The 18,307-nt window shown below is 44.5% G+C and overlaps 2 protein-coding genes across 13 annotated transcripts in view; one reads left to right on the top strand and one right to left on the bottom strand.

Annotated features, from left to right (window-relative positions):
- LOC121000850 (gastrula zinc finger protein XlCGF26.1-like) overlaps positions 1 to 12,151 on the top strand; it is a 106,779-nt gene extending 94,628 nt beyond the window's left edge. Inside the window, exon 2 of the mRNA XM_040431579.1 lies at positions 10,700 to 12,151. Within this exon, the coding sequence (XP_040287513.1) occupies positions 10,700 to 11,799 (1,100 nt within the window). The 3' untranslated portion in view covers positions 11,800 to 12,151. The remainder of the gene's footprint in view (positions 1 to 10,699) is intronic.
- Positions 1 to 18,307, bottom strand: part of LOC121000834 (zinc finger protein 383-like) — a 1,218,895-nt gene that overhangs the window by 768,212 nt on the left and 432,376 nt on the right. The window lies entirely within an intron of this gene.

Consider the following 18,307-nt stretch of genomic DNA (forward strand, 5'->3'; position numbering starts at 1 on the left):
TGTGTGATGTCTGTCACAGCTGATGCTTCAGTAGTGCAGTGTGTGATGTCTGTCACAGCTGGTGCTTCAGTAGTGCAGTGTGTGATGTCTGTCACAGCTGATGCTTCAGTAGTGCAGTGTGTGATGTCTGTCACAGTTGATGCTTCAGTAGTGCAGTGTATGATGTCTGTCACAGCTGATGCTTCAGTAGTGCAGTGTGTGATGTCTGTGGCAGCTGATGCTTCAGTAGTGCAGTGTATGATGTCTGTGGCAGCTGATGCTTCAGTAGTGCAGTCTGTTATGAGTGCCGCAGGATCCTCCCTGCAGTCTGCTGGATGTGACGGGGTTGGTGCTGCTGCGGGGGAGGGTCTCCCAGTGGACGTCCTATGACAGACCTGGAGGAGGAGCTCCGCCGATCCAGCCACAAGTCACAGGGAGAAGCTGAAAACGGGATAAAACCAGCGACATGTTTATACGGCAGGGACCGATCCAGCAGCAGCCGCCACGTCCACCGGGGCTCGTGACCACGGCACCTGGAGCCACAAAAACCTGGAACTAAAAAACAGGGTTAAAAAAAATATTCAAATCCCCCCCCCCCCCCCAAAGTTAAAAGTACATAAACAACACACGTCGCCGGCGCCTCCGCTAATAAAATGTACAAGGATTTAGCGCAAATGGGAAAAAATAAATAAACCCGCCATCCACAATACGGCGTCAGTGAGAAGCAGAGACTGGGAATGCGCACACAGCGCCGCACACGTTATGGCGGTCAGAAGATGGGGATGCAGAGAAAACATTCGGTTTTTTCCAAAGTTTTTATTTTTTCAGTATTAAAACCCAATAAAACCTGTATAAATGTGGTGTCGCTGTAATCGCACCGACCGGAGGATGAGGGGAACCGGCCAGGAAACGCTGGGACAGCAAAACCAGGAAACTGCCCGAATTGGGGGTGTTTTTAGTTTTTTTATCCCCCAGTTGGAATTTTCCCGCTTCCCACTACATTGTGTAGAACCGTAACTGGCGCCATTACAAAGTACAACTGGTCCCACAAATAACAAGTCCTCGTCCGGCGATGTTAACGTCCTCGTCATCTGTGTTAGTGGGAAATAAAGAAGTTATGGCTCCGGGAAGGCTGGGAGTAAACAATGAAAATGTCCCTATTATGAAGGGGTTAAACGTCTGAAAATTCCTGTTAAAATGTAAAATCCATAGAATCCAATGTTACTTGTTCACAGTTGCTGCTTCCAGCTTTTTAAATACCATGTGACTATAAAGGACCAATCAGAGAGGAGGTTCCCCATGGTCCGCTCCATGACTACTTGCCCATCATCCCTATCACACTGGGGATCCCTCTGTACCAGCCGGGAGGGTGAGGTCCTGTTTAGGTAACTGTCCTGTTTGGCTGTGAGGTCCGTGACCCGTGGACCATTCAGCTTCCCTCCGATTAATGGCCTTCACCGGACCCCCTTCCCCCCCCTATCTCTCACCAGGTCCGGCCCTTAGGGGTCCCGTCCAGGCTGGAGATGCAGAGCCACGCGCTGCTTTTCTAGACCCCTCTTTATATTCTATCTTCTCGTGTCCTGGTTTGTAACTTGCGCAGGGCGTGTCCCACATGCTGCAGGCCACGTGGGGGCTCCGCACAGTCCACACCTACGTGGTCACAGGTTATAGTCCCCTCACTGTCCAGTCAGTCCTGCAGATACAGCTCAGGCAGTTCTAACGTTCCGCTCCTTCCGGTGCAGCCTCCATGTGAAGGATGAACCGGATCTGGTCTCGAGCTGCTGGGGGACAATTTATTATGTAAATTGGGGCCTTCGAAAAAACAAAGTCTGGCTCCGGCCCCAGAATCGGGTCGCTCCTCCGAGATCTTCTAGTCATCAATCCAGACAATAGAGAGAAGACCTCATCTCCTCTGATTTCTCCCAAATGTCCCTCATCATCTCCGGTCATTATAAGCATTTCTATGGGATTTCATGCGGATTCTACATTAACTCCTCTTCTTCCATTCAGGTTCCTGTGATATAGGATTGTCCGATGACATCATCAGTACCAGATAATGGATGGAGACAGGGACAAGATGGCGGAGAGGATATTAGATCTTACCCTGGAGATACTCTTCCTGCTTACTGGAGAGGTGAGAGGTTCTGATGATGTCACATTACATCATCATCTATGGTAATTACAGGGGATGTGACTGGAGAGGTGAGAGGTTCTGATGATGTCACATTACATCATTATCTATGGTAATTACAGGGGATGTGACTGGAGAGGTGAGAGGTTCCGATGATGTCACATTACACCGTTATCTATGGTAATTACAGGTGATGTTACTGGAGAGGTGAGAGGTTCTGATGATGTCACATTACACCATTATCTATGGTAATTACAGGGGATGTGACTGGAGAGGTGAGAGGTTCTGATGATGTCACATTACATCATTATCTATGGTAATTACAGGTGTTGTGACTGGAGAGGTGAGAGGTTTTGATGATGTCACATTACATCATTATCTATGGTAATTACAGGGGATGTCACTGGAGAGGTGAGAGCTTCTGATGATGTCACATTACATCATTATCTATGGTAATTACAGGGGATGTGACCGGAGAGGTGAGAGGTTCTCATGATGTCACATTACATCATTATCTATGGTAATTACAGGGGATGTGACTGGAGAGGTGAGAGGTTCTGATGATGTCACATTACATCATTATCTATGGTAATTACAGGGGATGTGACTGGAGAGGTAAGAGGTTCTGATGATGTCACATTACATCATTATCTATGGTAATTACAGGTGGACATGGCTGTAGAGGTGAGAGGTTCTGATGATGTCACATTACATCATTATCTATGGTAATTACAGGGGATGTGACTGGAGAGGTGAGAGGTTCTGATGATGTCACATTACATCATTATCTATGGTAATTACAGGGGATGTGACTGGAGAGGTAAGAGGTTCTGATGATGTCACATTACATCATTATCTATGGTAATTACAGGTGGACATGGCTGTAGAGGTGAGAGGTTCTGATGATGTCACATTACATCATTATCTATGGTAATTACAGGGGATGTGACTGGAGAGGTGAGAGGTTATGATGTCACATTACATCATCATCTATGGTAATTACAGGTGATGTGACTGGAGAGGTGAGAGGTTCTGATGATGTCACATTACATCATTATCTATGGTAATTACAGGGGATGTGACTGGAGAGGTGAGAGGTTCTGATGATGTCACATTACATCATTATCTATGGTAATTACAGGGGATGTGACTGGAGAGGTGAGAGGTTCTGATGATGTCACATTACACCATTATCTATGCTAATTACAGGGGATGTGACTGGAGAGGCGAGAGGTTCTGATGATGTCACATTACACCATTATCTATGGTAATTACAGGTGATGTGACTGGAGAGGTGAGAGGTTCTGATGATGTCACATTACATCATTATCTATGGTAATTACAGGGGATGTGACTGGAGAGGTGAGAGGTTCTGATGATGTCACATTACACCATTATCTATGGTAATTACAGGTGATGTGACTGGAGAGGTGAGAGGTTCTGATGATGTCACATTACATCATTATCTATGGTAATTACAGGTGTTGTGACTGGAGAGGTGAGAGGTTTTGATGATGTCACATTACATCATTATCTATGGTAATTACAGGGGATGTGACTGGAGAGGTGAGAGGTTCTGATGATGTCACATTACATCATTATCTATGGTAATTACAGGGGATGTGACTGGAGAGGTGAGAGGTTCTGATGATGTCACATTACACCATTATCTATGGTAATTACAGGGGATGTGACTGGAGAGGTGAGAGGTTCTGATGATGTCACATTACACCATTATCTATGGTAATTACAGGGGATGTGACCGGAGAGGTTCTGATGATGTCACATTACACCATTATCTATGGTAATTACAGGTGATGTGACTGGAGAGGTGAGAGCTTCTGATGATGTCACATTACATCATTATCTATGGTAATTACAGGGGATGTGACTGGAGAGGTGAGAGGTTCTGATGATGTCACATTACACCATTATCTATGGTAATTACAGGTGGACATGGCTGTAGAAGTGATGGACTCTGGAATGTACATGGTGACATTTATTATTATGTCTTCAATGAACAGGATTACTCCACGGTGAAGAAGACGTCTGGTAATCTGATACATGAGAAGAACAATGAGAAGATCCTAGAAGTCGTCCACAAGATGATGGAGCTGCTGACTGGAGAGGTGACACCGTCGGGAATGCTGGGACATTATACAGTCACAGCACTGGAGGGGTCTGGGTGATGACGGTGTCATTGTGTTGTCAGGTTCCTATAAGGTGTCAGGATGTCGCTGTCTATTTCTCCATGGAGGAGTGGGAGTATTTAGAAGGACACAAGGGTCTGTACAAGGAGGTGATGATGGAGGAGGACCAGCCCCTCACATCTCCAGGTAACGGACAGGACTAAATACAGATGTCCTGGAATTCTTTGTCTGTAAAGTCTGAGTCTAGTCTCTGTGTCTCCTGCAGAAAGATCCAGTCAGAGGACAACACCAGAGAGATGTCCGCGTCCTCTCCTTCCACACGATGGTCAGGTAACGGAGATTTTCCCTATCGCTGGTCACTGCTGCGTCCAGTGATTGGCTGCAGTGGTCACATGCCCCCATCAATGGGATGTTGATTCCCAGAGTCCCAGTACCTGCGGAGGCGGCCGTGGAGTGATGAAGCCGGCAACCAGCGGTGGGGATCAGGTAAGTATGAACCCACCACAAGTCCGGTCACTCTGAAGGGATCTGTTAAAGGTTAAAGTTGGATGATGACCCCTTTAACGATCTTTTGTGGTCATGTAAAATATTTCTCGCAACTTGTCCGACTGTCCTGTAACTTACAATATTTGCTTCACAGATTTTATATCAGGATGAAGATCTGCGCAATATTAATGCTACAGAGACAGATGTGAGGGGCGATGAGGAATACAAGGAGGACATTCCTACAGAGACAGATGTGAGGGGTGATGAGGAATACAAGGAGGAGATTCCTACAGAGACAGATGTGAGGGGTGATGAGGAATACAAGGAGGAGATTCCTACAGAGACAGATGTGAGGGGTGATGAGGAATACAAGGAGGAGACTCCTACAGAGACAGATGTGAGGGGCGATGAGGAATACAAGGAGGAGATTCCTACAGAGACAGATGTGAGGGGTGATGAGGAATACAAGGAGGAGATTCCTACAGAGACAGATGTGAGGGGTGATGAGGAATACAAGGAGGAGATTCCTACAGAGACGGTTGTGAGGGGTGATGACCAGTGTGAGGAGGACAGTCCTACAGATAAGAGCCCAGGTGAGTAGTGACCACTAAATGAAGCAGAGACGAGTCTGTAACTGTAATGACCCTGAACTGGACTTCCCCTATAGCAGGCGCCTTCCCCAAGTACATACAGTGTCCTTCAGTACTCAGATACCCCCAGGACTTATACAAACCGGATTCCAAAGAAGTTGGGACACTATACAAATCGTGAATAAAAACTGGATGCAATGATGTGGAGGTGCCAACTTCTAATATTTTATTCAGAATAGAACATAAATCACGGAACAAAAGTTTAAACTGAGAAAATGTACCATATTAAGGGAAAAATATGTTGAATCAGAATTTCATGGTGTCAACAAATCCCCAAAAAGTTGGGACAAGGCCATTTTCACCACTGTGTGGCATCTCCCCTTCTTCTTACAACACTCAACAGACGTCTGGGGACCGAGGAGACCAGTTTCTCAAGTTTAGAAATAGGAATGCTCTCCCATTCTTGTCTAGTACAGGCCTCTAACTGTTCAATCGTCTTGGGCCTTCTTTGTTGCACCTTCCTCTTTATGATGCGCCAAATGTTCTCTATAGGTGAAAGATCTGGACTGCAGACTGGCCATTTCAGTACCCGGATCCTTCTCCTACGCAGCCATGATGTTGTGATTGATGCAGAATGTGGTCTGGCATTATCTTGTTGAAAAATGCAGGGTCTTCCCTGAAAGAGATGACGTCTGGATGGGAGCATATGTTGTTCTAGAACCTGAATATATTTTTCTGCATTGATGGTGCCTTTCCAGACATGCAAGCTGCCCATGCCACACGCACTCATGCAACCCCATACCATCAGAGATGCAGGCTTCTGAACTGAGCGTTGATAACAACTTGGGTTGTCCTTGTCCTCTTTGGTCCGGATGACATGGCGTCCCAGATTTCCAAAAAGAACTTCGAATCGTGACTCGTCCGACCACAGAACAGTCTTCCATTTTGCCACACTCCATTTTAAATGATCCCTGGCCCAGTTAAAACGCCTGAGCTTGTGGATCGTGCTTAGAAATGGCTTCTTCTTTGCACTGTAGAGTTTCAGCTGGCAACGGTGGATGGCACGGTGGATTGTGTTCACTGAGAATGGTTTCTGGAAGTATTCCTCAGCCCATTCTGTGATCTCCTTTACAGAAGCATTCCTGTTTGTGGTGCAGTGTCGTTTAAGGGCCCGGAGATCACGGGCATCCAGTATGGTTTTACCGCCTTGACCCTTACGCACAGAGATTGTTCCAGATTCTCTGAATCTTCGGATGATGTTATGCACAGTTGATGATGATAGATGCAAAGTCTTTGCAATTTTTCGCTGGGTAACACCTCTCTGATATTGCTCCACTATCTTTCTGCGCAACATTGTGGGAATTGGTGATCCTCTACCCATCTTGGCTTCTGAGAGACACTGCCGCTCTGAGAAGCTCTTTTTATACCCAATCATGTTGCCAATTGACCTAATTAGTGTTAATTGGTCTTCCAGCTCTTCGTTATGCTCAAATTTACTTTTCCAGCCTCTTATTGCTACTTGTCCAAACTTTTTGGGGATTTGTTGACACCGTGAAAATTGGAATCAACGTATTTTTCCTTTAAAATGATACATTTACTCGGATTAAGCGTTTGATCTGTCATCTACGTTCTATTACAAATAAAATATTGACATTTGCCATCTCCACATCATTGCATTCAGTTTTTATCCCAACTTTTTTGGAATCCGGTTTGTAGTAGGAACAGCAGGACCGCCCCATGAAGAATAATACAAAGCACATATCAGATATAGAACTCATCAGTAGATGACTGGACCGAGATGGGGATAGTAATCAGATGGTGGAACAAACGGATGATGGGGGTTATATGGTGAGCGGATGATTGAACAGACAATAAGTGACCCTGACTGGAGCTTTCCTTAGATCTGTCCTTAGACGCTGACCCCAATACCATCACTGACCCTCACTGTCCCTACAGACATTCTTATGGAAAACACTAATCTGTAAAACTGACCCTAAAACAAATAGGACACTAAGGCCTGTTTCGCTCATTCATTAGGTCAGCGGCGGCACATTTACACGGGAAGATTGTCGTGAACGAGCGTTCGCAGGTACAGTCGTTCCCGATAATCTGCCCAATAATTGGCTCATGTAAATCCACCATAAACATAAGAACAAAGGTACACCGATGAAGTAAACTAGGAGAGATACTAGAAAATAAAACGATTTCTGGATTGAAAAGCACAGAGCTTACACTATAACCAGCAGCCCCCTGCAGAAACTAGGAATATTTACAGCGAGGCTAACCAGTCAGGAGCTCCTCTCCAAACAAGGTGAGCTACAGAAGAGCGGTCGGCTGAGCAAGAGATCAGCTACTGTATAATACATAGCAACTGCCCCAAACATACTAGTAGACAGGAGAAGAGGAAGCAGTAGGAATGTTCCCGCTGATCCTAGCCCATTACACCAAGGTGGTAACGACTCCCTCAGGTCTGCGCTGTGACTCTCCAGGACTTGCTCAGTAATATCAGGGTGACAGGTCTCTTCCATGAATCTCCTGGACGTGTCCTGGTGTCCCTCTGTGCAGCATTTCACAGGCCTCATGTCACACTTTGGACTGCACTGGATTCTGGTGTCCAAATTATGAAGGTGCAAGGTGTCGTCCATACAGGCCGCGGGTACCTTCCGTAATCTTCAAAAATATGATGAGGATTGGGCTGCCATACCACTTCATAGGATTTCGGCTCCCACCTCCACTGCAGGTTCCTCTTCCTCCTGACACCTCAGTGCAATGACTCCTTCTAGGAGCAATTATTTGAATGTTCAAAAAAGGAGTAAACGTCCAGTGGCTTATACTACACCTAAGTATGGAGCGGGTGCAGACACCTTAAGACAAACCCACTGTCAAAGAAGGAAAATGTAATGGTAAAGAAATAGGCCGGCGCTCTGTATCTGGCTCTGTATGGATCAATCACAGAACCATGTGGTATATATGAAAAACATTTTATTAAAATATCACACTAACAATATATACTGTCAGTGCACATGAACATTAAACCTAAAGTGAAATAAAGCGCATAGCATTCCACTTACAGGTAAGTATACATCTGGACGTCCACAATCGTCCTAATGTTCTGATTATGGAAGTACACGTGTTAGTAGGTTAACCTACTTGGTTCTGTGCTTGATCCATACAGAGCCAGATGGAGAGCGCCAGCCGATTACTTCACCATTATATTTGAATGTTCAGTTGGCTGTAAGAGTATGGGGGCTTAGTCATAGATCTCAGCCATGGAAGAGGAAGGTTATGTCTTCTAACATTGTATTACTGGGACCACTGGCTGTTTCTACTGGGTCGCAGAACAGCAGTATTCCCACTGCTATGTCAGTACCGTACCTTGTATTTGATCTTTGTCCTCCTGGCCATTTACTGCTGCTCTGCACCCCCCACCCCGAGACGGCGGTGTCCCAAGGCACTTGGCGATGTTGTCTGTCCACTACACAAAATTCTGCTGCCAACAAGATGCCATTAAACCTCTCAGTAAAATCCTGTACTACCCCCAGCAGCTGTGGCCTAATAGTTCTCTCCGGGTTCTTCCCTCCACCTCTCGGTGCTCTGCTAGTATAGGCCATTACTCGCTCCCTGCCATCTTGAATTTGGGTCAGGATTGCCCCCCAGCCTCTCCAAGCTTCCCTCAGTATACAGGGTAAAAGGCTCGGTGTGGTCAACATAGACCAGAACGCGGGAGAGACCAACAATCTCTTCATCGGTGGGAAGGCCTGATCTGCCTTAGCCCCTTGAGATGAATTCAGGTAACACTTCACATAACAAGGAGAGAAACTGCGTCTTATAGACTGACTTGGCCGTGATTGTCACTTAGGATCCAGTAATAACTAGATAGGACAGCACTACTTTCTTAACCCTTTCAGCCCTGGGCCATTTTTTGTCTTTGAATTTCCATTTTTTACTCCCGGCTTTCTCTAAGTCATTATGACTTAAAGTGCAGTTCCACCACAGTGCAATGGGTTTTATTTTTACTGCGTTCCCTACACGGTAAAACTGAATAATGGAAGCACTCACTAGTATTCGCTTTATAAGATGCACTGACATTCCCCCCACACACACACTTTTGGGAAAAAAAGTACGTCTTACATGTGGGGTCCTCGATGTGGGGTCTGTAGAAAAGGTCACTAACTGAACAACCCCTTTAGTTGTTTGACCACCTGATATCCCACAGTGCTGATCAGAAGGCTGGAGTTGTCACCTGTTCTTCCCTTTGTGAACCCATTCAGCAGGACTGGACTTTCAGGGCAGAGTCTAACAGCATTTCCACAGTCTAATAAAAGCAGGTCTCCAACCCTAAATACTGGTTGCCTCTGGCCGGTCCTATATACTAGGAGATTCCGGATAAGTAAGCAATCGCCCCCACTCTGCTCAGCTTCCCAGCTGTCCGTGACAACCTGCCACAATTTCCGACTACCATTCTGCTCCTACTTAAGACTCCAGCACTGCCCCCCACCCATCCTCTAATGGTCCCCTTGCTGACTCCTTAGGGAGCACATTAGCGGGGGCCTAGTCTGTATAGAGAATGCACCAGGGAAGCGGGGACGGTCTTGTGGAGGGCACCGGTGACTGGTTTTACAGATCTCCCAGTGCCCCCTTATTAGTGACTCTGCCACAATTATTTACTTATAATTCCTGATCCTCACATGCAGTTTTAAAGCTCTTGTTAAAGAACGGAGGGGTCGTTTCACTCAGTATGATTAACTCTAACAAGCAGTAAGCCTGGTTTAATAGGGTTCATCCTGCTGACAGATGCTGTTTAGAGGAAAACTATCACTTCTGTGCTGGCAGTCAGTAATTTTATATTACCGATAGGCCAAACCCCACAGCACATGCCAGCGCTAGGAGGGAGATGAGTCCGATAAGGCTCACTACCCCCACCGTCCGCCTCCTCCTGACATTCACTGGCAGGATTCTTTCCAGTTGTGCATAGGAAAACCAGTCAGTCTGGGTCCGGAGGCAGGGGAGGGTAGAGGAGTGCACACTGTGGGGTTCGGCTTCTCAGTACTGACTGCCAGCACAAATGTGACAGACCGCTGAAATCACCGGGCCTGTGACTACACTATGCTGCCCCCTGTGAAGGCCACGTACTACAGGTGACAGGTTCCCTTTAAGGCAGATTATTTTATACAAAGGATTTTAATAGAGAATAGTAATCCGGCCTTACGCTGACTCCATAGCCATGGCTTCCTCATACATCACCGCACTGTTCCTCTCCACTGCCCTGCACTAAACTGCATTTTTATATGTTAAAAAATATCTGTATTATTTAAAAAATTTATATTATTAAAAAAAACTTTTCAAAATGTTGTTCTTGTCAGATGACTGTACTGGGAGCTCGGAGGGACAATTGATATCTACAGATTATAATGCAGATGTTCCAGGTGTCACATCAGAGACGTATGAAGATTGTGCCATTATCCCAGATGTACTATCCACCCTTCACAGCAAAACTCTGTCATCTGATCCTTTAAAACAAATCCGATCTTCTGATTCATCACAGACTGTTAACCAGAATGCAAGCCACAAAAGAGGTGAGGGAGCCCTAAGAGTTCAGAAAGGGAAGAAGTCATATCCATGTTCAGAATGTGGGAAATGTTTTACTCAGAAATCAGAACTTAAGAAGCATCAGCGAGTTCACACAGGAGAGAAGCCGTATCCATGTTCAGAATGTGGGAAATGTTTTACTCAGAAATCAGAACTTAAGAAGCATCAGCGAGTTCACACAGGAGAGAAGCCGTATCCATGTTCAGAATGTGGGAAATGTTTTACTTCGAAATCATATTTTACGAGCCATCAGAGAATTCACACGGGAGAAAAGCCTTATTCATGTTTGGAATGTGGAAAATGTTTTACTCATCAATCATCTCTTCATACCCATCACAGAATTCACACAGGGGAGCTGTATTTATGTTCAGAATGTGGGAAATGTTTTAATCAGAAATCAAATCTTCAGAGTCATCAGAAAGTTCACACACAGGAAAAGCTGTATTCATGTTCAGAATGTTTGAAATGTTTTACTCTTAAATCAAATCTTCAGAAACATCAGAGAATTCACACAGGGGAGAAGCCGTATTCATGTTCAGAATGTGGGAAATGTTTTACTCTTAAATCAAATCTTATTAAACATCAGAGAATTCACACAGGGGACATGCCACATTCATGTTCAGAATGTGGGAAATGTTTTACTCAGAAATCAGCTCTTGAGACCCATCAGAGAATTCACACAGGAGAGAAGCTGTATTCATGTTCACAATGTGGGAAATGTTTTACTCAGAAATCACATCTTCAGAGTCATCAGAAAGTTCACACAGGGGAGAAGCCGTATTCATGTTCAGAATGTGGGAAATGTTTTACTCAGAAATCAAATCTTGAGACTCATCAGAGAGTTCACACAAAGGAGAAGCCGTATTCATGTTAAGGATGTGACTGATATTTCGTTAGAAAATCAGATCTTCAACATCAAAGATGTCACACGGGAAAAAATCTGTAGTCGTGTTAAGAATATTTAACTCAGAAATATATTGTTGGGCATTAAAAAATTCCCACAGGAAAAGCCACTTTCATGCAGGGAAATATTTTACTCACAAATCAAGTTTTGAGAGAGATCAAGAATACACACAGGGGAGAAGCCGTATTCCTGTTCAGAATGTGGGAAATGGTGGGCTCTGAAACCCAATCTTCACCATGAAAGTCATCATACAGGGGAGAGGCCATAATTCTGTACGGCCTGTGGGAAATGTTTTACTCGGATTGTATTAAACATCAGAGAATGCCCGTAGGGGAGAAGTAATTTTAACTCCTTCACAACACTTGCCATACATGTACGGCAGGTTTTGGGTATTTAACGACTTCTGCCTTAAAGATAAAGTGATTGAAAACTGAATAAAAAACATCAAAGTCACATATACCATAAAATGTTATCAATGGAAATTGTAGCTCGCACCGCAAATAAAGAACCTTCACACAGCCCTGTAGACATTTTTTTGGGGAGTATTAAAACCTAGCACAATAATGTAAATCTGTGATCGCTGTAATCGTACTAAACCATAGAATAAAGGTCACTGCGCAGTGAACGCTGAAAAACAGAATCCATAGAACAATGGCGCAACTGCATTTTAAATTATTTCTACCCTATCAGTAATTTTTTCCAGCTTCCCAATAAACCATGTGGAATAATAAATGGAAACATTAGAAAGTTTGTCCCACAAAAAACAGCCCTGCTACAGCCTTGTGACTGGAAAAATAGAAAAGGTATGGCATTTGGATGGAGGGGAAGAAAAATAAAAGTGCAAAAAACGGAAAATGGTTGGAGTTTTATAAATTGAAGGAAATGTGGCGGGTGTGGAGCTCCCTTATAGGATGCTTTCTGCTTAGAGATGAGAGAATCTGTTTAGCATTTCCCAAAAATTCGTCTTCCAAATCTCTTAAAATGGTGTCCTCAATCTGAGGGTCTGAAGACGGCATGTTTTACAGGACAATCTAAAGTAACTACTGTGATTAAGAACAAGGACACTCTATGCAAGTGATGGTCATGAGGACTCCACCCTCAACGTCTGCCGCTGCCACAACTACAATTGTGACTCCTGTTTTAGACTTGGCTTCACCAAAATACCGTTGTACCTGCTGCGGACAGAAGGCTGTGTAGAATCTGACTAATTGCATTTATTGCGGGACCAGGGGCGTAGCTATAGGACAGGGGTGCACAACCTTTTTTGGTCTGAGGGCCGCATTGTCACATCGCTCTATTTTAAGGGGCCGCAATGTACACAGGCCGATGTAAAGTGACTGGGGAGGAATGATCGCTATCACAGTCATTCCTCCTTCAGTTAGTTACATTGACTATCAGTAGCACATCCCTGATCACACAGAGAGATGTGCGGCACGATTATACCGCCAGTTATCATGAGTGAGTGTCCCTATGAAGACGTGTTTCCAATAATTGACCTGACCCTGGAAAAATACTAACAGTGGCCCCGTTTTGTAGTCGGGTACAAATTGATGGAAGTCCGGGCCAGCAATACCATATTGTGGCACATTATACCGCCCCGCAGTTCATCGCACAATACTGCCCCCATGAGCACAAAATACATCCCCAAAAACTCTCACTGGCCGGCTGTGAGGAGGGTCCAGACGGCCCCCTGGGAATCGCCCCTGGCTTAAAGGGATTTCCCAGTAAAAATGAATTTTTGACATGTTCTTGCATCATGGCCCCTTAAACCGAAGAGTTAAACTTACCTGCTCCCGGCACTGATTACACCTGTCAGTGCATGGCCATGGTCACATGTACCTCTGCAGCCAATCACTGGCTTCAGCGGTGATGTGGCCACAAGCAGCGTGTCACTGCTGCAGCCAGTCATTGACTGGAGCGGTGTATGTGACCATGGTCATGCACGGACAGGTGTAAAAGTGCAGGAACCGGAAGATGGAGGCAGCGGGGGCAGGGCGGCATGGAGCAGGGAGGCAGCGGGGGCAGGGCGGCATGGAGCAGGTAAGTATGCATCTTCTGGTTCAGGGGCCACGCTGAAGGAACTTGTTCATAAATCAGTGATTTCCCTCCCTGCAGAGTCCGCGCTCCCTGGTTATTACCGCCTCCTGCCAGTCACAGGCGCCCTGCAATAACCAGTAAGCACCTTCTCTTACTAGTGGGGAAAGCGCTTATTGGTTAACACTTTAATAACCAGGCCTGAAAATACACTTTTTTTGTGTTTTTGTGCACCTGGTGGTTCGAACGGTTGTAACGTGTTGGGACTACCAAAATCATTTTTGCAACAATTTCTCACTTGACAGATAGGGCCTTATAATTTTTTAGGGGTTTTACTGCACAAAACATTTTTAAAATGTATTTTTTTTTTCAAACTACAGCTCCTTATTCTTTAAATATGCAAACTGACACCAAAATAAATTATTATAATTAGTTCCCTATTTTGTGTCGATCGTTTTGTTATATTTATATGTATAGTTTCACATGAATGGGGCAATAATGGCAATGTTTTTGGTTGGTGTGTTTTTTTTTTTTTTTTAGGTATTTTATTATTTTTCATCTTTTTTAACTTAATTTTTTATATATTTCTGCTACAAATAATATCCCCCCAAGAGGTCATAAAAAGACCTTTGGGGGACACTGACACTTTTTGTGAATTTTTCACTCTTTCTTTTTTATTTATTACTTTTATTTGTATTTTAATAATATTTTATTGTATTCTTTTTATAATTGGTTTATTACTTACTATTTAAATATATTTTTGCCACATAATATCTCCCCCAAGAGGTCACAAAAAGATTGAACACTCTACTATTTTGCACTTTTTTTTTTCTTTTATTTGTATTTTATTATTTTTTTAATTTTTAAAAAATTTTAATTTTCAAATTATTTTTTTAATATATTTTTGCCACATAATGACAAGGGATCATAAAAAGACTGTTAGGGGGCAGTGAAAACTCTTTTACTTAGCAATTTTTCCTTTTATTTGTATTGTATTTTTTTTTTATAATTTTCTATTTTTTTGCCACATCATATTTTATTTATTTTTTTCTTTTATTTGTGATTTATTATATTTTTTTAAATAATTCTTTAACTTATTTAATATATTTTTTCCACATAATTTGTCCCCAAGAGGTCACTGAAAGACCTTTTTTTTGCACTATTTCCACTGTAACTGGGGCATCCAAAGGAGCCCCAGTTACAGGGGAAACCAGCGTGCGGTGGGGGCATTGTACACAGGCAGAGCTGATCAGGTCTCCTAACCCTGCAGCTCCGCGCTCCTCTGCCCCCAAGCCGGGTCCACCCTACATAGCGGGCCGCAGGTTGTGCACCCCTGCTATAGGATCATGGGCCCTGGTGCAAGAGTTAAATTTGGGCCCCCCCTACCCTCAATACCGTTTCCTAACACCACCAGACCCCTGCCCGCCCACCATGCCCAATGGCAGAACTAAAATCTCACAGAGAAAATACATTTTAATCCAATAAGTGAATAATAATAATAATGATGATAAGGATGCCATCTAAAAGTAGTAAATTTTTTTACATTTTATTGAAAATTAAAAGTCTGAGCGAGATAAAATATAGTGGCCCGGTTACGCACAGTGGCAGACCTAGGAGCAGGAAAAATGTTTATAGTTAGTATTGTTAATAGTTTTTTAAAGTGCTCTCTTTAATGTATGATATACAAAACCCTCTCTCTGAGGCTACTTTCACACTTGCGTTCGGTGCGGATCCGTCTGGTATCTGCACAGACGGATCCGCACCTATAATGCAAACGCTTGCATCCGTTCAGAACGGATCCGTCTGCATAAACAGCTTTTTCAGATCTGAGTTTTCACATCGTGAAAACTCAGATCCGACAGTATATTCTAACACAGAGGCGTTCCCATAGTGATGGGGACGCTTCAAGTTAGAATATACTAAGAACTGTGTACATAACTGCCTCCTGCTGCCTGGCAGCACCCGATCTCTTACAGGGGGCTGTGATCCGCACAATTAACCCCTCAGGTGCCGCACCTGAGGGGTTAATTGTGCGTATCATAGCCCCCTGTAAGAGATCAGGTGCTGCCAGGCAGCAGGGGGCCAGACCCCCCTCCCTCCCCAGTTTTAAATTCATTGGTGGCCAGTGTGGCCCCTCCCTCCCCAGTATTAAATTCATTGGTGGCCAGTGCGGCCCCCCCTCCCTCCCTCCCCAGTATTTAATTCATTGGTGGCCAGTGCGGCCTCCCCTATCCCCCCTAATTAAAATCACCCAGCGGATTGTTCCGATCGGAGTCCCATTTTAATCGCTGGGGCTCCGATCGGTTACCATGGCAGCCAAGACGCTACTGCAGTCCTGGCTGCCATGGTTACTTAGCAATTTTAGAAGCATTATACTTACCTGCGCTGTCTGTGGCCGGTCGGGCACTTCTCTTAGTGGTAAGTGAAAGGTCTGTGCGGCGCATCGCTTATAGCACAGACCTGTCACTTACCAGTAGGAGGAGCGCCCGGCCAGCCGGCCACAGACATCGCAGGTAAGTATAATGCTTCTAAAATTGCTAAGTAACCATGGCAGCCAGGACTGCAGTAGCATCTTGGCTGCCATGGTAACCGATCGGAGCCCCAGCAATTAAACTGGGACTCCGATCGGAACTCTCCGCTGCCACCAATGATGAGGGGGGGGGATTTAATTAGGGGGGAGAGGGGAGGCCGCACTGGCCACCAATGAATGAAATACTGGGGAGGGGGGGCCGCACTGGCCACCAATGAATTATATACTGGGGAGGGGGGGGGGGCCGCACTGGCCACCAATGAATTTAATACTGGGGAGGGAGGGGGGGGGCCGCACTGGCCACCAATGAATTTAATACTGGGGAGGGGGGGGGCCGCACTGGCCACCAATGAATTTAAAACTGGGGAGGGAGGGGGGTCTGGCCCCTGCTGCTTGGCAGCACCCGATCAGGGGGCTGAGATCCGCACAATTAACCCCTCAGGTGCGGCACCTGAGGGGTTAATTGTGCGGATCACAGCCCCCTGTAAGAGATCGGGTGCTGCCAGGCAGCAGGGGGCAGTCATGTACACAGTTCTTAGTATATTCTAACTTGAAGCGTCCCCATCACTATGGGAACGCCTCTGTGTTAGAATATACTGTCGGATCTGAGTTTCCACGATCTAATTCAAATCCGATGGTATGATCTAACATAGAGGCGTTCCCATGGTGATGTGGACGCTTCAAGTTAAAATATAACATCGGATTGGAGAAAACTCTGATCCGATGGTATATTAATAGGGACTCCTGACTTTACATTGAAAGTCAATGGGGGACGGATCCGTTTGCAATTGCACCATATTGTGTCAACGTCAAACGGTTCCGTCCCAATTGACTTGCATTGTAAGTCAGGACGGATCCGTTTGGCTATGTACGGCCAGGCGGACACCCGAACGCTGCAAGCTGCGTTTTGGTGTCCGCCTCCAGAGCGGAATGGAGGCGGAACGGAGCCAAACTGATGCATTCTGAACGGATCCTTATCCATTCAGAATGCATTGGGGATGAACGGATCAGTTTGGGGCCGCTTGTGAGAGCCCTCAAACGGATCTCACAAGCGGAACCCCAAACGCAAGTGTGAAAGTAGCCTTAGACCACCCCTTGTGCTGACCAGATTTCCTCAAATAAATGTTTAGTGCAATCATCTAAGGTAAAGACCAAACCAAAAACTTACCGTCAAATCTAAATTCAATAGACAGCAGTCTGTGATCTTCTACATTCTTAATCTTCAAAAAAACAACCATTAACTGGAAACCAAATTCACCTGCAAAATGGAGAATTATTAGCATATGGATCAATATTCATAAGGAATTTTGTTGATTCAAAAAAGTGATACTTACTGGTAACTTGAACGAGATGAACAGCGTTGTTTCCATGATCTATCAACCATTGATGACGAACTCCAAAATGGTCAACAAAACAGGGAAACTGAGCACGTAAAGTTGAATGGTCATCCTATGAAAAGAAGAGTTACAATGAATACTGGATTATATATATATTAGACAATTCAAACTTTGTAAGCATCTGCCATAGCTTTCACTACACACAGAACCAATCAACCATGTATGTGAATCTATAAAAGTGTTTTTATAAATGCTATATTGCTTTAAAAATTATTTTTACTCTAGTCATCTCTGTGAAATATACATCTATGTTCTGGGTTTTGATCCTGTGGATTCGAGCTAAGCAGGTGCTATACAAATGTATCACTCTGAACCATGCAATAGGTTAATGAACCAGAACCATGTAACGTAATGTGGAATTCCACGAGAACTGAAAACGAGTTAGTATGAACCAAACTAGTTGAAACTGAAAACGTAAAAAAACAAAAGAAAACTGGTAACTCTGAACTGGGAAACGTTATACTCACAATCCTACTAAAATGTTTGTCTCCGTGCTTTTGCCTCAGAAAACTTGTCA

The sequence above is a fragment of the Bufo bufo genome, chromosome 5, assembly GCF_905171765.1.
Source record: "Bufo bufo chromosome 5, aBufBuf1.1, whole genome shotgun sequence".
NCBI classification, from domain to species: Eukaryota; Metazoa; Chordata; class Amphibia; order Anura; family Bufonidae; genus Bufo; species Bufo bufo.